Raw genomic sequence first — 22403 nt, 5'->3', positions numbered from 1 at the left:
ACGGCAGCTCTGGAGAACAAACTGAGCGCGTTCCAGGCCGCAGGAGCGCTCACCCTTGGCTGACTTAAGTCCTGTGAGCAGCTATATTCTTTCCTGGTAACAAAAGCATCATTTTGGGCCTATCTTTGTGTATTAGCATTTAGAAGCCTCCTTTCTCTGGAGCTGGTTTGTCTCAGCTGATCAGCCGTTTCCTGTTGCTGATTTGTTTATGGTTAACGTGATTTGCCAAAGCAAATGTATTCTGACATGCCATGCCCCAGAAAGCAGCTTTTGGCCCTTCTGGGATCTCTGGGAGGAGAGCTATGTTCCTTATGCAGGCCTGGGGTGATGCTCTCCCAGCCTTTTATTTTTCTTGTGCTGTATGTAGCATCGCACCGAGCTCTGTGTGTCATTTATTAGAGCAGAAAGTAGGTAGCTGGGAAACCAGAACTGTGGCTGTCTCCCTGATTCATGAAATTGGTGCTTGCAGCTCCTGCTGCAGATGGGCTCTGAAATGGAGCTTTGCTTGCTTGGCTCTGCTTAAAACAAGGCTTGGGGGGCAGGTGAAGCAAGGGAAAGAGCTGCTCATTCCCAGAGGTACCTCAGTTTTGGCCTGTGGCTGCTGTTTGCTATTCCAGCCCTTTCTCGAAATGCCCTATGCTCCCCATCTCTCGCTTTGTAGTGTCAGTGACGCTTCACGGCTGAGTCCAGAGGACACGATCGTGGTCTAGTGGCAGTTTGAGTCTGGTTTCCTCACCACGTACCACATTTGGGACTAGTTGCACAGGATGTGGGTCGGATCTGTGAAATCAAGCCAGTGCAGTTTGTTCTTTTACGCATGTGTGGTGTTCTGAGTGCTGTTCGGTAACTAGGAACAACGTTACCTTGGGTGTTTCTGAAAACTGAACCGTGGGAGATTTACAGCATGTCTTGTATTTTGATTTCTCAGTTGAGCTGAAATGCTGGGGTAACTGGGACAGTTTATTTACTGACACGAAAGGGCTCTGGTAGGATTTCAGAATTGTCTTGGAAGGCGAGGTGAGACTATGCACAGGGGAGCAGCAAAAGGAAAATGGAGCCTCTTCCTTGGATCCCTCCTTGCTCTTTATTCCCAAGTTCTATGATTTTCTGCGAGACAAAAACTTGTTGCCATGTTTATGTGTTGCTGGAGCCCTTGACATGGGCTGAAGCCCAGAGGATGGAGCCTATAGATAGTCCTTGTGGGAAGCGCCTTTGAGTGCAGACACAGCCCCAGGGCAGCGGCTGCACTGGAGAAAGTCCCTTCCTGCCCAGCTGGGTAAATGGCCGGGAGCACCCGTGAACTGTCCTCATCTCCAATTAAATGTCCTTTTGGGGGGAGACTGGAATGAACTGGATCAGTGATGGAAGGAGTGTCCTTTCCTGACTTATTCTACATGGAGTGAATTCCCTGCAAGACACATCTCTGAAGGACAGCCAGGATGTTCTGTGTACCCAGGAGCATCCCGTGTGCAGCTTTCCTTGAAATACAATACCAACACAGTTGCTTATTTTGCTGAAGAGTTTCTTATGAAAATCTTGGTGAGTGTTTCACAAGCGCAGCATTGTTTCCAGAGGGAGTTTTTGTAGGAATATTGCCTTTCGTTGTTACAGAATGCTTACTTGAACCAATATTGATGCATTTTTGTTGCTACGTCTCCAGTTGCTGGTAATGCTGGTTAGTATGTGAGGGCGAGTGCAGCATCTGATGCTGTTTTCTTAAGGAGAAGGGATTTGTTTTCCCAAATAGGAGCCTGTTCTTTTTCACCTTGGGGTGATAATGATGGAAAAGGTGAATATTTAGGTCCCTTGTCAGAACAGCAGAAATACAAAGACCTTTCCCAGCCCAGCTGCGCTGCTGCTCGTGGTTGTTTTGGTCTCGGCACTGCCAGAATTCCTGGCTCTCGCTCAGCAATGTCGGATCAGCATCTTGGCGTCTCCGTGTTCCTGAATCAGAAGACTTCGCAGTCGCGTAGTCCGTGTTTAGACTGTGCCTTGCTGACCTTGTGCTGCGGGTACGTTTCTGAAGATGCCTCGCGCTGCGGCTCAGACACCCACCTGCTGTTTGCAGCAAACGCTCCGGACTGGCTCCCACCCAGCCTGAAAGGCTTGGGACAGATTCAGCGGCAGGTTTGTGTGTGCCTCATTCGCTTGCTCACAGTTCCTCACATCTGTTCGGTTCCTTAAACTTCACAGAAGGGACAGAGCTGTAACGCTTTCCCTTCGGTAGCATTTGTTCTATATTCAGTGCGGGAAATAACTTGTTCCCAACTTGGGCTCGGGCCAGGAATTGTTCCCCTGAGGCAGAGATGTGTACAACAACTCCTGGAGTATCTTACACCTACCATGGGAAAGAAGGTTCAAAGGCACGCAGTTGTGATAAAAACACTATTTAAATTCTGCCCACTTCATTTACTCATTTATTAACTCCAGACTTGCTGAGAGAGACTGGCACGTCATCCCTCGGGCTGGATGGTGAAACGGGAACGGCTGCTGTCTGGCAGGGGGACCGGAGGAAGCAGTTCCCAAAACGCAGGGCTTGATCCTGGCCAGCCAGCGCGGTCTTGCCGGGCTGGGAGGAGCGGAGGAAATGGGTCAGAAACACCAAAAATCTGCAGCTCTCTGCCCCTGCCTGTTTCAGCAGCAATCTCCTGCTCCTGCGCTGCTCATGCCAGTGCCCAGCTATTTGTCTTGACAATTGTGTGTTTTGGTTGCCTACAATAGTAACAAATCATTCTCTTTTTTTTTTTTTCTGAATATGTAACTAAGCCCTTAAATCTGAATGTGCCATCAGTGAGAGTATATGTTTTTGTGGAGGGCGTTTCTACCTTAGTTCTACTTTTCATCCTGCATTTCGTTCGCAGAAATGCCTTTTCAGAAACACCCGTCTCCTGGTCGGCCAGCAACGCAGGCTCCTGTGTGGAAGTTCAGAAACCAGCAGCTTTTCAGCTGTGTCGGGCAGGACTGTGCTTCGATGGTAGTGTAGCAACACTGCGTGTGCGTCTTCTCTTTCAAAAAGCAAAATGTCACAGTCTCACAGAGACAGTGAAATAATAGGCATTTCTCTTCCTTACACTGGGTAACTGTGGGTGTGAGAAACCTTCAAAATGCCTTCACATGTCCAGTCTGCTGAATAAAAGCTCCTGTTCTCCAGCTGACTTGGCAGCCGTCATTTTTATTGGCACATGGGCTGGTGGCAATGGGACTGCGAGTTCTGATCCATAAAGAGAAATATTTTAAGGAACACTTGATTACAGTGCAGGGCGCTTTGCTTCTAAAAATGCTGAACGGTATTAATGTACGTGAGAGCGTGTGTATGGGAAAAATCCCTTCCCGTTCAAAGATCAGGCTGTGCCTCGCTCCGGGGGACACGGGCCGGGGACAGGACTGAGCTTTTCACATCAGTGTCGTGGGAGGACGTTTGGAGATGGTGTGATTACAGTCCTGGGCTTGCTGGGGTGGGGGGGTTTCTGTTGTTTCGTGTGTTTTTTGCAAGAGCAGAATGTGCCCTGTGTTAATTGGGATTGTTATTGACCTTCATAAAAAGCCCAGACCTGAACCCTTTGTGAAATACCAGTTTGGCCAGCGCGCTTTCCTCCCGTTGACATCACCAGAAGGGTAACTAACTGTGCAGGACCGAGGGCTTGGATGGATCAGCACCTGCGGGGATCTGGGTTTCTTTTCTGTGACCGTCAAAGAGCAGCAAACCAGAGAAAGTTCTGAGCTGTCCGAAATGCCTCTGAGCGATCTGCCCATAGACATTTGCAGCAGGGTTGTGAATTGAGTTGTGTTTGTCTCTCACCAGGTGAAGGAATCGGATGGTGTGGTTAACGACGAGCTGCCGAACTGCTGGGAGTGTCCAAAGTGCAACCATGCAGGGAAAACTGGAAAAGTGAGTTAAATGGGAATAAGTGGTGCTGGAATGAGATACATGATCTCAGGCGTTCCCTCTGGCTTGTAGATAGAATTTTGCCCAATACCAGGTGTTGATTTTGTGCTTTATTTAGTTTAGTTGAAGGAAATAATCTGGTGGCTTTCTGTTCTTTAATAATTATTGCATTCTTGTTCCATGTACCAACACTTCACTCAAAACCCAGGGGATATTTAGGTTGGTTCTGTGCAATGCTGCTTATAATTTCTAAGATGAAAATACTTTAAAAAATAAAAATCCCGAAGCAATTATGCAAAACCTCAAGTGTCTGTTGGAATTAGTGAAACATTATTTCCTTGCAAACTGAGACAGACACTGCAAGTGTGTATTTACAAAAATAACTTTGTGAAGGTTGAAACTACTTTAACTCCTTGCTAATAATTTTATCTGTTACAAAGTGATCAACCCGCCAGTGTTGGAGGCAACTTAGATAAAGAGCTGAGAAAGGCCTAAGATATAAAGTTTGTTTGTGTTTTGTGTCTCTTTGGCGTACAAGCAAAAGCGCGGACCAGGATTCAAATACGCATCAAATCTCCCAGGCTCATTGCTGAAGGAACAGAAAATGAACAGAGACAACAAAGAAGTGACAGACGCTGCGAAACGGAAAGGGGATTGTGAAGAAACTCCCAGGCGGAAATCAGAGGAACATTCCAAGAAGACCCCGGTTGACTCAATACTGAGGAGAAAGTCAGACGAGGTGCATCTGTGGAGGAAAAGGAAATTTGAGAAACCCCAGGAACCCACTCTGAGAAAGCGGGTATGACAAAACGCTTTTCATGTGCTTCCACAGATGCGCGTGGGCTGGTTGGGGCTGATGTCTCTTGCCGTCTGGCTTATAGCTCATCTTGAAATCACAGATTGCTGCAAAAGAAACTGAGGTGGTTTACCTTCCTTTCTGAAAACTGCCAGTCTAGCAGGACAGTAGTTTTGAACAGATGCTGAAAACACTGGGCTATGACAGCTGCTTTATTCAAAATACCGGAAAACACACTTTTGACAGCGAAGTCTTTACAAGATGCTTGGAGTAGGAACGAGGTGAAAATCGATTTTTAATGGAACTTTTTCCTCTCTCCACGCGGTGGCGCAGGCCAGCGCGTTTGGTGGCTGGTTCAGGGCCATGCGATGCACCCGTCACAGGACCTGTAGAAGTGACACCTGGTGTAGCTGCAGAGAGGAGGAGCTGCTCACAACAGCCATGTGGGGACAGCTTTTCCCTGGATTTAACAGCCGGAGCTCCTGGGCCAGGCAGGGACACTCTGAATTGTCACGTGGATTGCAGAATATGGTACTCGGGATATACGGAAATGTTGGTGTGCAGAGGTAGAAACAAGGACCTAGATTTAATGCGCCTCATGAGTAAACAGCTGACAGTTTTGAAATGGGAGTTGGTAGCTGGGTTTGTGTTGCATGTGTGGTTCGTGGAGCAGCCGTCGGTCTGCCCCGCGCGGCCTGACGGTGGGAACGCTGCCGTACGGCAGGTGTAGGGGTTGGGGTTGGTCTGGTGCAGTGAGAGAGCAGAATTCCCAATACTATTAATGCATATCTGCTTTCTGGCCCTGCTTTCCTTTGCTGTCCCCTGGGCTCGCTGCAGGGTTCACAGATGGCTTGAATTGCTCCGTGAAAGCCCTCAGTGTGTGGGGAAGGCAATGAGCATCACCAGCCTTCATCAGACAGCACAAAAATGCCGTGTTTGGGGGTTTTTACTTCTCTTCCAACAGCTAAAATTTGGAAAAGATTACAAACTTCAGGAAAAAGGTACTTTGCCTTTTTAATAGGTGTGTTTTCAATCCCTTTTAATCCCATCTCCTCATGTGAGCTGAATGATGAGCCATTTTCTCTGTCAGTCACATCCTTGTGCCACTGCAGGCTTTTTTATTATCCCATTTACATCTTGAAACCGCAGAATCTCTCTCGTCGAAACCTTTACACCCCAGGATAGGTTGGCTGCGGTGTCTGCTTTCATGTTTTCTGTTCTGGTGTCCCATATTAAACTACAGCAGTGAGTTGCGTTTTGATGACCCAAGGAACAGAATCATGTTTCTCCGCTGATGTTTCGCTCTTCCCGTGTGGTTAAATCCTGCCCGGCTGCACAGCCCATCCACGTTCTGTACCGCAGCACGTCCCTGGGGACCCAGGGATGACCTGACAAAGTATTGATCACCTTTAAACAAAACGCTCATCGGTACCCTGCGCGAAGGATGCCGCAAGCTTACAGTAGTCGGATGTTGTATTTTTTTCAATTCTAACCTGTCATTAACTTACTGTGGCCTCTTTCTTTATAATGTGTTAATTTAAAGACAGGGTGATGAGCTTCCTCTGCTGTGCACCACAGTCTGAAGCACAGCAGCACACCTGTTGACTTGATCCAATTAGTTTGTTGTGAAAGCACAGACCTTCTGATACAACACGTGTTCACAGCACTTCATCTTTTCTTGCCTGTCCAGACCTCTTCTTATTAGAGCTATTTCATTTTTGCAGTTGGTGGCTTCTTGCTTGCAGTCATCAGATTAGACTTGAAGTCTTCCCTGGTTTCAGTTAGTGTGTCTCTTACGCTTCTCTCTGGTGCGCACCAAAGAGAGATGTGCTGGCTGTGAGGAGCAGTGACCGGGCAGGACGGGAGGCGCCAGCCAGCCCGTCACCGCCGTTGTGTTGCAGATGGTGTCGGCATCAGGTCTCGTCAGGCTGTAGCAGTGTCAGACCTGTCACATTCCCCGTTCTGCGTGTAAAGGAGCAGCTAAAGCGTAATGAAAAACGAGGGTGCGAGTATCCAGCAGTAAAGGCCGCAGCAGCCCAGCTGCAGTGTGAGTCGGTGACCGCGATTCAGGAGGTTTCAGAGTTTGGTGTTTTGGCCATTGGGCGTGAATGCCCGTCGCTGGTTTTTGAAGTGGGTGCCCAGCGAGTGTGGCCAAGCCTGGTTTCTTCTGGCCTGCTGGGGAGGAGCCGTCTCAGCTGCTGTGTGCGCATTGTCCTCTGTGCAATGAGTAAAACCCTCAAACCTGCAGTGTTATGCATGGTGAATAAATGCATTTACCACTCTCGTAGAGGCCAGAGCGTCAGTGGCTGGACTCCTCATCCATGATGGCACTTGAACTTGATACCTTTGGCCGGCGAATGTTCCCGTGTGCTCGGCTGGGCAGGGCCGGGCGCTGGCACACAGCCCGACCCCGCGGGCAGGGCTGCCCGTGTGCAGCATCCGCGTGTGAACTGTTGCCGAGTGGTTCTTGCTCAAATAGTCAGCCTTTGTCTCTTCCTTTTCAGCGGCGATCGTGGAAGGCTCCAGATGACCGAACTGCCATGATCAAACCCCTGCGGCGTCTCAAGCAGGAGCCGGAGGACGACCTGCCAGAAGCACCTCCCCGGTCCAAGGACAGCGACCAGTCGCGGTCCAGCTCGCCCACCGCAGGTCCCAGCACGGAGGGCGCCGAGCCCAGGGACAAGAAGAAATTCAAGATGAGGAGGAAAAGGCGGCTTCCCAATAAGGAACTGAGCAAGGAGCTCAGCAAGGAGCTCAACCAGGAGATCCAAAAAACCGAGAACAGCCTTGCCAATGAGAATCACCAACCCATCAAATCTGAGCCTGAGAGCGAGAACGAGGAGCCCAAGCGCGCTTTGAACAACAATGAGAGACTCCATAGGTTCAGCAAAGGGTTAAACGGGACTCCCCGGGAGCTGAGGCACCAGCTCATCCCCAGCCTTCGCAGCACACCTCGGGGAATAGCCCGGCCGCCGCCTTCGCTCTCTCCTCCCAAATGCATTCAGATGGAGCGGCACGTTATCCGGCCCCCTCCCATCAGCCCCCCTCCGGACTCGCTCCCCCTGGATGACGGGGCAGCCCACGTGATGCAGAGGGAAGTCTGGATGGCTGTCTTTAGCTACCTCAGTCATAGAGACTTGTGCATCTGTATGAGAGTTTGCAAGACCTGGAACAGATGGTAAGTTGGGTGGGAAGCCGAGTGGGGTCTGGTGGTGGGGTGGGCTGGGGGGGAGGTTGGTGTCGGGGGCACTGAAGCCTCCTGAAGCGGCGTGTGGGTCGCCCCTGGAGCTCTGAGCCCAAGGACAGGGGGTGTCCAGCAGTGTGTAGATAAGTAGCGTGTGTTCCGGTGCTTTCTCAGAAATAGCAGTTCCCAGCACTTGTGGGAACTGTGTGTGTGTGAGAGCCCACGGGGCTGTGCCGCCGGAGCAGCCTGCCCTGCGCTCAGACACCGCAGCGCTCTGCCGCTGGAACGGCCGGGCCGGGTCGTGCCGAGGCTTCGTGTCGTTCCGCCCCCAGGACCTGCTGGCTGCTAACGCAGTTTGTCCCACTCAGCTATTAAATATCTATTGAGATACAGTGAGGATTTCTCAGTGTTCTCCTCGGGTCCATGCGGGTCATTTCCCTGCGGAGGGACGTGCAGAGCAATCCTGTTCGCTGTGTTCTGTACCAGCGGTGCTGATGGAGGAATCCTTCGTTACCGCGTGTCCGCTCGGGGTGCCGGTGTGAGCGCTGGCGCAGGCGGTGGCCGTACGGCAGCAGGAGGCTTTGCTGGGCGGATTTGCGTGGTTCACTTGCAGTCAGGTCTCCGCGCTGTCGCCTCGGGTTCAGCTGTAACGTGCACACAGGTGGTGACAGCGACTCCTTCCCAGCACAGCGCGGTGACGAACGGGGTGAGCGACAGGCTGGGAGTTCAGCGCAAGGCGGTGTGTGCGGAGCGTCTGCTCCACAGCTGTCACACAGAGTTGGCAAATGCCTTTTCCATGTCACTGCAGTATTTTCTCATGGAAAACAATAGAAAATGCAGAATCATTTTCTAAATTCTAAACTCATTAGGACATCTTGCTTTTTTCCCCCTAGAGAAACATAAAGAGGGTAAAAATGCATAAGCCATGTAGACGGGAATAACACAAACACGGAACAGGAGGGGGGATCTGCTTTACCAAATTCAGTGGTTAAGTAAGGAAAGCACAGGGGAAATCAGGACAGTCGTGTTTAAACCAGGCTTTCTATTGCAACGGTAACTAAGGTGTGGCGTGTCTTCAGGCTAGAAAATGGATTTTAGTAAGTGCTCTGATGACTTGAAATGAGATCTGAAGTTGTTGACACTTGTAATTCTGTGGTAATAATTCCATGCTGTATTGCGTGATCTATTTGATGGAGAAACTTCAGACCTACATACCATTGTGTGTTGTGCTTCTCTTAGCCTTCTTCAGCCTTACGTTTGCTATTTCTGGTTAAATGCCGTAGTTTTCCCTGCTGTTTAATGACACCTGTTAAAAACCTTGCAGAAATCAAATCAAGTGCCAAATTAAGTGCTGTTGCCTTTTTTTTTCTTTTTGGGTAGGTGCTGTGACAAAAGATTATGGACCAAAATAGATTTAAACCATTGTAAATCCATCACTCCACTTATGCTTAGCGGCATTATTAGGAGACAACCTGTAACCCTTGATCTTAGCTGGACAAATATATCTAAAAAGCAGCTGAGTTGGCTTATCAACAGACTGCCAGGTAAGTGATGGGGTTTTTGACCACTTCACTGAATTTAGAAAACAGGTTTGTATGTAAACTCTGAGGAATGTCTGCAGGGATCCGGGTACCCAGGGGAGTTGGATGTGTGGGAATGAAGCTGTAGTGGGTTAAAATGGGCCCAAAAATAGTTGTGTTGTGACTACTTGATGTGCTTCATCAAGTAATTTGAGGCAGGTTTGAGTCAACAGGTGATGTTGATGTAATTAGCGGAGGGAGTGATGGGGGGGTCTGTTCTCACCGCAGTAATGAGGCTCCAGATGGTGGGAGAGGTGGAGAGCTGGGCAGGGGGTTGTGGGGTCCCTGCTTGCCCGGGATTATTATTCAGGGTGGCCCTGGGTGTCCCCCATAGCAGAGATCACCGCATCCCTGGCGAGGCACACGCTCCAACTTCTTCTCTATCCGCAGGTCTTCGAGACCTGCTGTTGTCAGGGTGCTCGTGGATAGCGGTGTCGGCACTTTGTAGTTCCAGTTGTCCTTTACTCCGAACTCTGGACGTGCAGTGGGCAGAAGGACTGAAAGACGCACAAATGAGAGACCTCTTGTCGCCACCCACAGACAACCGGCCAGGTAACGGTTGGGAGGAACACGCGGGAGACCCGTCCCAGCCGCGCTGGGGCACGTTGTGCTGTTACCCTCAGAGGAACGGGTAGAACCCCCGCAGCTCCGCCAGCACGTTCTGGGCTCGGCCGACGCGCGAGGTGTTCCCAGTAGTGACCCGGACGCCTCTGGCTGGAAGCCCCTGGGTGACGAGTGATGTTCTCTGGCTGCTGGGTCGTCTGAGCCACTGTGCTGGTTTTCTGTCTGACTTTCTTCTCTTCAGGCTGCAACGGGTGTACTTTAGAGAGTATGGAAACACTTTCTTCCAGTTCAGGGAAGGAGCAGTTCTGTGGGTCATGCCACATTCGCCCGGATATCAGCTCAGGTGAAATTTTGAGCAAATCGGATCTGCTTTCTGGCATGCACTGCACAGCCTACTGCTTATTCCCGACTTGTAATTCCGCTGGGCCCCTGCAGTTACTTTCATCCCTTTTGTTTTGAAATCAGGAGGTGGCTTTGTCCACGTGCCTGTTCCAAAAATAGACGAGTGTTCCTGCTGATGTCCCCTCCAAAGCTCCCGACAGGCAAACGCGTCTGAAGTTGATGTAGGGCGGCAGCGTTGTGTGTCACAGTGCATTTCATATAGACCTGCAGATGTTGGCAATTCGGGGGGAGAGTTTGGGGAGTGACCTCCTGCCTCTGCTTTCAGGTCAGATCGACAACCGGAGTAAACTACGGAACATAGTTGAGCTGCGTTTGGCCGGCCTGGATATTACAGATGCTTCTTTGCGGCTGATCATCAGGCACATGCCTCTGCTCTCCAAACTCAATCTCAGTTACTGTAACCACGTGACAGATCAGTCTATTAACCTGCTGACCGCGGTTGGAACCACCACACGGGATTCATTAACAGAAATTAATTTATCAGGTAAGCAACACAAGCGCAGGGGAGGGAGGGAGGATGGGAATTGCCCGTTGGCGTTTGACTCGTGTGAAGCGCTCCCCGGTGGAAGTGGCTTTACCCGGCTCTCTAATAACCGCACAGCTGCAGCCGGAGCTGTGTGTTGGGCCTCCCTGCTCCTCCACGGCGGATTTTCTGCACATCTGGCCCATTTTGCTTCATCTCATCGGTTACACAACAGTCATGGGGAGCAGAGAACGGCACCAGGGCTGGGGGGGCGATTGCGCTGCCAGACGGTGCGGGAGGAGCCAGAAGGACCTGCGGCAGTCGGGATAAACCCTCCTCGGGCCGGGGACAAACCCAGACACGCTGGTAAATATCTTCCCCTTTGTTTTCCCGGCAGACTGCAATAAGGTTACTGACCAGTGCCTGTCTTACTTCAAACGCTGTGGAAACATCTGCCAGATCGACCTGAGGTACTGCAAGCAAGTGACAAAAGAAGGCTGCGAGCAGTTCATCGCAGAGATGTCCGTAAGTGTTCAGTTTGGGCAAGTGGAAGAAAAACTTCTGCAAAAACTGAGTTAGTTAAAGGACACGTGTAAATACTGGGGCTGGGCGGGGGGAAGGGACTAAGAACACGTAGGGATTTTATTTTCAATTGTGAACTTGGAATATTGGAACATACCGCGATTGGATTTTACTACTCTTGTCGAGGAGAGAACAACGTGAAACTACCCATGTTAAGAGTTTCAACTTGTGCCACTAATTCAGTCTACCTGGGATGTCCTGCACTGGCTCTTATGCAAATTCATAAGGCGACTGTTACTGATGATAATTATTCACACCCGGAAGACGACTGATCTCCAAGAACTAACTGTTATTTAAAGTACCACAGCATGTGCTTGGTAGTGTAAATTTGATTTCTGCTTTTCATTTCTTAAAACAACAACAACGACAAAAGTTGGTGTCATTCGAGTGGACCACGCACTGCATTTCTGCCTTCTTAACACGTTTGTTTTGTTACATCTTACATTATGCAGAACTATTTTTGTACAAAAATTGTTTAAAAATTATTTATGCAATGTTTGAATGCATTACCAGTGTTTCGGTTTTGATTGCCAATTTTTATCTTTACTTATGGTAGGCGAGAACTTAACCTATACTTCGTAGACAGTATCTATCTACAAACGTGCCCAGGTCAGGAAAAGTAGGTTCATACTTTCAACTTAAAGCATGTTTTAATGGAAGTTTATATCCTGCTTTGTATACTTCAGAAGTGACATAAGCATGTTGTGGAAATAAGGTGTAAATTATAGTTGAAGTAAAACACTTTGCCAAGTTTTATCTGTATAGAAATCACCTTTTTCTCAAAATTTTAAAAGAATTCCAATTTCGGCTTTTGCACATAGGAGGGTTTCACTCTGTAGCATGAGCTCTTGTACTCAATATAAAATTAATTTATACAGTGAGTCCAGCTGTAGAATAAATGGTCAAACGTCGTCTCTCTTTCTTTGAAGTGTGAGTTGAGTTCTCATTTAAGGTTTATAACATGGTTATTTCCTGATTGTAAAATTCTGCATCCATAAGTGCCATTGTTGTACGGTGTTGTTTTCGTAGACCTTCCTGATGCAGTTTTACCTTTGTTGAATTTGTATAAACAATTGTACAAAAACAGGCGCTGGCTCTGCGGGTTCTGTTCCAACACAGGGTTGGGGACGGGGAGAGAAAAGTGTGTTTGGGGGTGTGGGGCGACTGCAGCGACCCCCAGGGTTACACCAGAGTGTAATTCTACAAATAGTTTCACAGCACTTGGTCTTTGTCCTGTGCCTCTAAGTTAGTGTGTTCCAATACACTTTTACTGAGGGAATCAAATACCCTTACCTGCTTTCCTCAAGCTGGAGGAACGCTTAAACATCTCAAAGCTGAGCACCCAACAAAAGAGGCAAGAGACTGAGAAAGCCCACCACAAATGTTTATTAAACTTGTGTGGCTGAAGATCAGCATGGAAATAACACAGAGGGTTTGTTCTTATCGGTTTACCCACTGAACAGAGACTCCAGGGATTAAGTACCATTAAACAGTTACTTCTGAAAAATAAAGCCAGTGAGAGGTTTGCTCCCTTCTGAAAAACCACCAGCAGTGTCTCTTAAGCTGTGATTTTGAGGAGCTATGTTTTCACATAGAAGAGAAGCAGGTGTGACAGCATAAGAGGTGAGAGCTCCCAGGTACTACGGCCTCGGCAAAACACCTCCCTGGCTCTGGTAGGAAATTAAAGCAGAAACGGCAGCTTCATTGATCCGCCCCGTGGAAAGGAGAACCAGCCAGGTGAGCTCCTTCCTTTTTTTAAACAGGAAACTTAATCAAAGGCTGCCATGGTAATGACCCGGCCTTGGTAAGAAGTCATTGATTTAAACCTTTGCTTTCCCTTTTCCTCACTAAAGCCCTCCCGGTTTAAGGTTAGTAACACCATACATTCCACATGTTAGCAGCAAGTAGTTGCATGACCCTGATTAGTATTCACAGTAAGATCAGGTTGGCGGCACACGGCGTACAATCATCACACGTAAGATTAATAGTTACAACAGGCATGAGTGGATTAAGGGCCATGATGTGGTTCCCCTATACCCCCTTTTAAAAAAATATTTTATTCCTAAACTAAAAAAAACACTTAGTAATTGGTATTTGGACACCACCTGGCAGAGCCCTGTGAAGTGACAGAGGTCTGTTGTTTGGTTTTTGTACATTGACAGAGAATGGCCAAGACAGCACGTGGTAATGTCAGACATTCGGAACGAAGCAATCGGCATAAAATAGATTCCTTAAGGGCTTCTGTGCAGGTACAGGTAGTGGCAGTGCTGCCTACAGTTGTATTTTATACTGTTAACACCGTTGTAGGAACAGTGTTGGAACAGTTACATTCTATAGTTACATGAAAGCTGAATATTCAACTGACATATTCATCGCTTCTAATGCAGTAGACGACATAACCCGCTAATATGGTGGAGCCAAAGGTGTTTTCTGACACCTTGTTGAGTACTGAATGCAGTAATCGGAGGTGATATTCTTCAGAAGAGAGCAAGAACTGCTGTAAACAGTCTGACTTGAACAGTCTGTGGGTTGTAAGGTCAGACAGGCAGTGCTGTTACTGTACACACAGGCAGCGCCTCCTACTCCTCAACCCTGGGGTTCCGTATGCTATAGAAAAATGTTTCACAAACGTCCAGATCCTCATGTTCAGAATGTCGTGTTGTTGAGAAATAAAAAGCTGACATGTGTCCTAATGTTCGGCCCTCCTGGAAGGGTGACTATAAAAGCCCGGTTTTGGTCTGGGTTTAGGATTTGAAGACGTGCACGGCCCGCACGACGTACTGGCGGCAGATGGGGCACTCGCTCATCCTCTTCCCGCACTTGGTGCAGGTGACCATGTGGCCGCACTCCAGCAGGACGCAGTCGATCACGGCGTCCATGCAGATCCGGCACAGGTTGTCGTCGTCGTCGTTCAGCTGCATCTTCTCACCCTCTGAAACGCAAGATTGGGAAGGGAGGTCACACATTCAGGCCTTGGAAAACCAGTTACGTTCTAGCCCAGACAACCACTAAAATACACAGCCAGCCAACTGAGCATGAGACAATTTCTGTAACACACAGCTAAAAATTAACCTATCTTCCTTGGGGAAAAAGCCAGGAAACAAGAACAAAGTCCATAAATGAACACTATTTGGTTTCATTCTTTAAACTCAGAAACCACTTTCAATTCAGAATATAATAACTGTGAAATAATGTGCTGGATTAACATTCAGAGCGTGTTTGTTTTCCGTTTTCCTCAGTCTGGCAGAACATTTTCCTCAGAAGATTAAACACAATAATCATAAAGCAGAAGTGAAAGCCTTAAGCAGGCCATAAAGGTGGCAGAACTGAACCAAACCTGCCAGGTTTCACTGCAAATAGACAACATCCCCTATCAAGAACCAAATGTTCCATCAGACCGTGTTAATAAAAAAATGATTAAGTTTAAAGCTTGATTTCAGGCAGGTTTTCAATTCTAGCCTATGACCAAACTGACGGTCTTACTTAAGCCACGTTTTGACATTCACTAACAGTCCCCCCCACCTTCACACTCCTTCCCCACCCCAATTAGCTGATTATTTCACCCCGATTATCAGTCCCTGCAGTGCATGTGCTGCCACAACCTGGCTGTGAAGTGGCCCAGGGCCACTAAGTTTTTTCCAGCCCCCACAGTCCCGTGCTCTGCCCAGCCTGACAGAGCCAGGCAGGCGGTTCCCAAGCTGATAACAGTATCAAAAAGTTGCTTCTCAGACAATACTTTGTGAACAGGAACGAGTCTGTGGGTCTACTGCAACTGTGCAAGACGCCAACTGTTGCGTGTCACAGGGGATACAACCCGAGCCGCTGAGCTGCAGCCACAGACCCACCTGATCGTGAAAACATGGACTGAGACCAAACCACTTGAGCCTGGACTTGTGCCACTGGAGCTTTGTAATTCTCTGCCACAGAGAGAGACCTGAACTGCGTTGGTCTGTTGACAGCCAGAGCAGCTCTCTAGTACCTTGTGAAACATAATAAAGGACATGGAGGCGCCAAGTTTCATGTTCCCTGCAGAACTGGTGCTCAGTTGTGCAATTCTACCTTCACTGTGAAAGCTGAGCTCTCGGAGCTTTGGAAAAAAGTCTCAAAAAAACCCAGGACAATCCTGGAAAGCTTCATTTACTCACTAGAACCATGTTCAACTACTCTAGATGCAGAATTGTTAGAAACCGCTTCCCAGGTGTTCCAGCTGAGCAGACCAAGTCAGATACCAAGTCCTTTGTTGGCAGAACCAGCTGCTGGAAACCAGCAAATAAACAGTCTTAAGAAAATGTGAATTAAATATAAACCTACGTGTCTTGTGGTTTTCCTCACTCTCTCTGTACAGTCTGCTCACTTTTTCCACAAGTTCCCATTTCTCACAGCATCCTGAGTAGTTGACAAAGTTACACGCAAGTATTTCCTTCAGCTGCCGAACACTCAACCCTTCAATGTCTTCCAGACTTGAAATATCCGACAAAGATGTCCTCGCTCGCTTTCTGGTCAACCCAGGGGTCTGAAACACATCAACTGTATGTTTTTAACCGTCCTGGTACGTTCAGAGCACCAGATTTGGTGCTACACTGAGCTGCAGCAGCTTGGCTATTTTATTCTTTCGACAGCAAGTATTTGCAGATGCGCATTGCTAATTCTGAAAACTAGAGCGTGATACTAAATGTTGAGAGAGATCTAAAACACTTTATGGTTCTTTGAATAGTTCATATCTCACCTGCTCTTCTGCACTTTCTTCTTCATTATTTATAGAAGAAGTTTCCTCTTGTCCCTGTGTAAAAAATGAAACTAATCAGGATAAAAAATACATTATCCCTTATAAAGTATTTTCCTTTATACCCAACTGGTCACAGATAACAATGACATTCTGAAGTTTCAATTGCTACTGATCATTATCGATTTAAGACACCTTTATCACCTAAACTAGCAATCTTAGCTTGTAATCTTCTGTTCTCAGGTGAGAAATACAAAAGGCATTTTTCCTGCCACCCTGAAATGTACCAACTGGCATTTTACTCTTGAGCGATGCATGCCTACTAAGACATAAAAAAGCTACGCTGTACCACAAAGCACATGTTAACGATTGTACCCGTGAAGGTGTTCCATTTCCTGTGCTTCCCCTCCTGTTTGCAAGTTCTCCTTGAGACGATACAGACATAGAAAACGGATGAGTAAAAAACCCCGAAGTCTGTGAGCGTGAGGAGCGCAAGCTGCCCGCGTCCGCGTCCTCCTCCGGCCCCAGCCCGTGGTGGCACAGCACCAGATCCACCAAGTCTTCCTTCTCTCGGCAAGTGTCTGTCGGGATGTTTCTGAGAACCAGATACTGACGCAGATCCTTGACTTTCAGTCTCATCAACTGAGGTCGCTGAAAGGCTGTTTCTTGCAGCAAGTGACAAGTGGAACATCTTCTGAGATTGGCTTGTAAGACGGAACACACCGAGCAAAAATCCTTCTTGCAGTCACAACACACATGCTAAGGAGAAAGAACAAATAACCATTCAGTTCTACGTCCCACATCCACATCGGCTCCTTCCTTCCCCAGGCTACAGAATTTACTATTAGTCTTTCAACTGTCAATTTTTACACACATCATTTGTAGGATTTAAGTCCAGAAAACCACCCTTCCGTATAGTTTTGCAGGTGTTCCACCACAGTCTAGCACTTTTGTAGTACTACTGGCAGCTGATTTGAGGTTTCAATGAAAAAACATTGTGAATGAACAAATAAATAAAGTACTCAAGTTGTAGTTTAGACAATAACCAAAACTGAAAGCCAGTCATTTTATGGTATGTTAAACTACTGAATACACTAAGTGTCACTACTCTTCTCACAGGTGTAAAAAACCAGTACAATCCCCAAACTTTAAAGAACATAATTCTTTCCCAATTGATTCAAAGAATTCAAAGCAGGCCTTAAATGCGATGAATCACGGGGTAGGTAAACACTCCCAGACGCGCAGATGTTCATTTCTGGGGAGGGCTTTGTTCTAAAGACTCACTACAACATACAAAAGCCAGAACGTTCAGCAGTGATCTTAAGTGGTCATCTCATCCACTGTGAACGAATCCAAACTCTTCACGTTTTTCAGGATTTTAGTAAATTAGTATTAACTTCAGAAAATGTCCATACACAACGGCTAGTTCAACAGCGTGTTTGCCATGCCAACGACAGGACGCAGAGGAAGGGGAAACTGAACACACAAACTGAGGAAAGAGGCTCCAAGTTCATCTGAAAGCTGAAGAGAATTAGGTCACTGAGTGGACAAACTAATGGTGCTGGACAGTCATGATAAATAGAAATGTATTTATTGGCATTAACCCACCAACCTGCCTCCAAATGCAGCAAGAAGCAGTTGGAGTGCAATAGCATGTAACAAAACAAAGCCTGGTTAGGAAACAAGAAGAATTACACAAGTATTTCACAGAAAAGCTTTTTGAGCTTTTCCATCACCCAGTTTCTTCATTCCAGTATTCAACACTACGTCTGGTATCGTTTTCAAAACGATATTTGTTTCAATGTTTAAGATTCTGAAGCTAGAACACGTATCTTAACAAATTAGAGTCCACTAAGTTTTAGGTCAGACCAGATCGAATGTGTCAGCGATTAATGAACATCAGACCTCTTAACTTCTAATCCCGTGTGACATTAATTTCCTGTGACCTCAGAATAAGGCACTTCCTCCCTCCCTGGCCGCCTGCCTTGCGTTTCCTTATCTAAAGAAAAACACACATGCATCTCCCAGAGTCTGCGTGAGTAAAAATACTATGCAATAGGAAACATACTCACTTTTTTCCTAAAAACCGAAAAGGAAAGTCCACAGGCTTTGCAAACGATGTTGGCACCCGCCGCAGCCGGAGATGGGTAGGCTGAGAAGTCTGTGTTTGGTGCGAATCGGAAGGGGCCCGCGCCGCCCCCAAAGCCGGCCTGCTGGCCACGGACAGCGCCGGTCCCCATCACCTCGTTCAGCAGCCCGCAGCAGGAAGCCCACATGGACGTAGCTCCCGCCTGAAAACATTCACAAAGAAAATAATTATAATAATAATATCTGAAAGCCCACATCAGATGTGACTTGCTGCTGAAGAGCTACTTCACTCCATCTGTCATCATCCCAAAAGTATGTGGTGTGAATTCCCAGAGCACCGGGAATTCCGCACACTAACGTCTCTAACGGCCCAATAATCTCCACTTCCCAGCTGCAAACCAAAGTAGGAAAGATTCGCTTCCGAGAGGCTAACGCAGGCACAAGGAGCTCACGTTCATAACTCCTTTTCCAGCAGAGTTCCGCACAAAAAGGGTAAGGAATTCAAGGAGGTAACGCAAGAGCAGAGCAAAGAAGGAAGAGACCGACAGCCACTTATAGGTGGGGGACAAAACCTGAAGCACTGACAGGCAGCAATACAATTAATCATAATTACTGCAGAACCGTTCCTGCACGATCTTCTCCAGAACTAATCCAGCTCTCATTTGACTCACAATAAAACTCTCTCCAAAGAAAAATGTTTCTGGGTCTTCAAATCAGCAAACCAATCTTCATCAGAAACTACTTCAGGTCTAGTTTCTCTGAGAGATAAATGTTTTTCAAGACCCCCCTGAACCTGCTGGTTTGCTACCTTATAAGCGTCTATCAACAAATTAAAATAACTCTAAATGAACTTATTCCAAACGGATTGGATTTCAGCTTTGAGTCATAAAATTCAATCTTAAAACACGATCAAAAATTCTAAATGCATAAATAAACTGCTGCTTCTTATCCTTGAAAGCCTTAGCACTAGATTGTCTATCAAAAGTGCGTATTCAAGCTGGAATTTGGACTCCAAGTTGTCACATGTTTAATCACTGTCATGTGGCTCACTGAAACTTACTGGAAAAAAAGGCAAACAGAATGCATCAGGTTCTTTCTGAAACAAAGCTGAGTAAAACTCCCTTTAATCATTCTTTTTTCTCTTAACTATGCTGGTTAGAGCTGTTGTTTTTCATTCCTGGGCAGAAGCTTTTTTACTTTTTCCCCAAAGCATGAAGACATAAAATAATTGCTTTTGAGACTTGCAGTTCTCGCTATAAAACCTAAACCAACCAGAACATGCACTTCGGATCAATAATGACGGTGCTTTAATTGCTGTAGTAACCAGATTAATTTCTATATTAAATTGCACATTTTGCTGAACTGAACACAGCCCTGTTAAATTTGTGGGCACTTCACACAATAACTGGGGATAAGTCAGAACGTCTCCTTCCAAACCACTGAGCACAAAAGGCAAGAGTTGTCCTCCCTGTGGTTTAGGGAGAAGCTGTGAGAAACAACACCAGGGAGCAAACGTGTCCTACCCCACCACCCTCACCCAAGGGCCTTGGTACGGAACATCAAAAGTGTCTCTCCAACCCACACAAACTTGGTATTTCACTTTTACCGTGGCAAGTTGACATTAAAAGTGTTGCAATACAGCAAAATATTGAAGACAGTTGGTCATTTTGCTTCTATGCTGTACAACACATGATACCATGTGCAGTAATAATATTGAATACAACACATAACAAGTTAAATTCAGTAATCTAATTTTACAGCTATTGCTAGAGCGAAACTCATCCTGGGCATAACAAGAAACCTCCGTGCTATGGGCACCGCACACAGAGAAGAAAATCTTCCTAAGCGTCCTGCAAATGGAGCTGAAGGGGGATGAACTCGAGTGGCCCCTCCTGAGCCCCACACGTGGCTGCGCCCACAGACACCCTGAGCACTTGGATCTCACCTGGTGCCTAATTAGGCTCTCAGCCAATCATTAAACCACCATCAAACTGAGACCTGTTCTCTGCTTTTCAATTATGGAGAGTGGAAACAGATCAGCATTAATTTTTCCTATACAAAACAAGTTATGCATAACTATCCTACTTTATTAGCAAGAGTAATTACCTTTTAGAAACGCATTCTGAGAGCCAATTACTTAATCCAAGAGAGTTCCCAGTTTTAAAACTTGGGACTTATGAAAAGTATTCTTCCTTGTCTCAAACGAAAGCTGTCAGTTGCAGGAATATACTCTAATTTTCATGTATTCTTAAAAACTGATGAGCTAGCTTTATAAGATTTTAAAAAGCCACATATAAATAACAGAAAAATAAAACAATGAACCCAAAAGGTTCTTAAGAATTCGGTCTGCTTCATTAGTTGACTATGGTCTTTTCAGGGGGTCACAGCAGCAGCAGGACACAAAACAACTAAAAAGGACATAACGTTCCTACCACAACCCTTGCCTGACAGTTTAACAGCTGTTTCTTAGACTTATTTTATTGAAAAGCATCTAACAACTGCTCAGACATCACTGTTAACACTAAATAAATATATACTTTGGAAATGTTTGTTATCCATTTTGGACACGTGAACAGTGTTAGCACCAAACTGAAAATCTCTTTTACTTACTGCTAAGCATCCAGTCATTTTAAGGTGAAGGGTAAGGCAATGTGGGCATTGGTGATTTTCTCCTTAGCCTAAGTCAGCTGTGGATTCTTTCTACGCATTAGTGTCATTAACCCATAATCAAATTACAGTGTCTAGACTCTTCATATTACAGAGTAAAAGAAATGAGACCACACTGAAAAGCACCAACACAAGACACAAATGAGACACACTAAACCAAAAACTCCCTCGAGAATTAGTTAAAACTTTGCCAATTTCTGCACCAAAAGCCTTTCCCACTATCAGTCATCACTTCCACTTCCCCTTCTCACTAGCTGCCATCAGCACCCTACAGGGGCCAAATACCGTGTTTGAACTTCTCTGCTCTTGTTCTTGGCTTTAGAGGTGTTCAGTAACCTGATGAGCACTTCACCTCCGACACACACCCACCCCAAGAAGCTGGATGCTGCTGCTAACACACTGTGCAAGCACGCCGTGCTATCAAAGCTGGTAGACCAAAGGAGAACAGCAGAATGGGGGGGGGGTAGCTGAAATTTCGTATTTACACCCACCCTGAGATCAAGCAAAGCTTTTTCAGAGACCGAGCAGCCCTCGGAACCCGCCGAACTGGGAGATCCGCGGTCCCCACACCCCTCAGCCCCGACCCCAGCACAGCAACAGGCGCCTCTGGGGAGCGAACCCCGCACCGGATCGGGCCCCCCGCCAGCCCCTGCCGTGCCCCCCGCACACCGGCCCGGCGGCATCCGCCTCCCAACCGCCACCCCACCCAACCCCAACGCCAACGCACCGGCCCGGGCCCCGCTCCGGCCCGGTCGGAGCCCCACCAGCCAGTCCTTCAGCCGCCGGCGGGGATCAAACCGCGGGCCGTGTGTGGAGCCGGGGGGGCTCCCCTCAAGCGACGGCACCAGGCCCTGCCCGGCTGCTGAGTCAGAGGAGGGCGCCGGAGCCCCTCGGCAAAGCGGTCCCGGGGGTCCTTCGGTAACGTGGCAGGCCCGAGAAGGGCCGAGCGGCCGCGACCGGGCCGAGCGGCCTGAGGCGAAGGGACAGAGGGAGGTGCCGCACGGCCCAGCCCACCGGGGTCCCGGCCCGTCACGCGCCGCCTCGCCCCCCTCCTCCCTCCCCGCAGCGAGGGGAAAGTCACTCCCCCGGCCGGAGGAACCCCGCTTCACCTTCATGGCCGCTTCCACACCGCCGCTCGCCGTCCAGCGCCGTCCGCCGCCGCCTCAACCGGGCGCCGTCCGCCGCGGCGCCCCCGGCGCGAACCCGCCCTGCGCGGCGCTCAGCGGGCCGCCTCACGGAGGGCGGGCCTTCCCGCCGCGCCGCACGCCATTGGCTGTCCGCCGCCGACAGCGAGCGGGCGGAGCCAATGGGAGGAGAGGAAGCGGCCGTGTGTTGGCGGAGGTGGGCGCGGAGGTTCCGCGGGCGCGGAGCGGGGGGGGACAGCAAAAATACCCCTTAAACACGGAAAAACGGGGCTGCCGACAGCTGTGAGTGCGTAAATAGTGATGCCACTGAGATAAGAGAGAAC

The 22403-nt window shown here is 47.9% G+C and overlaps 2 protein-coding genes across 19 annotated transcripts in view; one reads left to right on the top strand and one right to left on the bottom strand.

Annotated features, from left to right (window-relative positions):
* Nucleotides 1-12543, top strand: part of KDM2B (lysine demethylase 2B) — a 113133-nt gene extending 100590 nt beyond the window's left edge. For 8 of the 17 annotated variants that reach the window (XM_065032917.1, XM_065032916.1, XM_065032915.1 and 5 more), the window contains 8 exons: nucleotides 3803-3890; nucleotides 4417-4685; nucleotides 7187-7860; nucleotides 9247-9410; nucleotides 9837-9998; nucleotides 10252-10353; nucleotides 10678-10896; nucleotides 11273-12543. In XM_065032917.1, coding sequence (XP_064888989.1) covers nucleotides 3803-3890; nucleotides 4417-4685; nucleotides 7187-7860; nucleotides 9247-9410; nucleotides 9837-9998; nucleotides 10252-10353; nucleotides 10678-10896; nucleotides 11273-11454 — 1860 coding nt within the window. In that variant the 3' untranslated portion in view covers nucleotides 11455-12543. The remainder of the gene's footprint in view (nucleotides 1-3802; nucleotides 3891-4416; nucleotides 4686-7186; nucleotides 7861-9246; nucleotides 9411-9836; nucleotides 9999-10251; nucleotides 10354-10677; nucleotides 10897-11272) is intronic. The other 9 variants (XM_005498240.4, XM_065032928.1, XM_065032926.1 and 6 more) reach the window with 5 other exon arrangements.
* A 284-nt stretch (nucleotides 12544-12827) lies between these two features.
* Nucleotides 12828-22188, bottom strand: RNF34 (ring finger protein 34). 2 transcript variants are annotated; one of them, XM_065032954.1, is made up of 6 exons: nucleotides 22045-22188; nucleotides 18253-18471; nucleotides 16556-16939; nucleotides 16184-16237; nucleotides 15769-15970; nucleotides 12828-14389 (listed from the first exon to the last, which is right to left on the bottom strand). In XM_065032954.1, the coding sequence occupies exons 1-6, from the start codon at nucleotides 22048-22050 to the stop codon at nucleotides 14202-14204; spliced, it is 1053 nt and encodes a 350-aa protein (XP_064889026.1). In that variant the 5' UTR covers nucleotides 22051-22188; the 3' UTR covers nucleotides 12828-14201. The 2 variants fall into 2 exon arrangements, with proteins under 2 accessions (XP_064889026.1, XP_064889027.1); XM_065032955.1 differs by lacking the exon at nucleotides 22045-22188 and adding an exon at nucleotides 21663-21884.
* Nucleotides 22189-22403: the final 215 nt, after the last annotated feature.

Source organism: Columba livia, chromosome 17, assembly GCF_036013475.1.
Source record: "Columba livia isolate bColLiv1 breed racing homer chromosome 17, bColLiv1.pat.W.v2, whole genome shotgun sequence".
In the NCBI taxonomy this organism is placed as follows: Eukaryota; Metazoa; Chordata; class Aves; order Columbiformes; family Columbidae; genus Columba; species Columba livia.
This window is presented reverse-complemented; position numbering and strand designations above follow the sequence as displayed.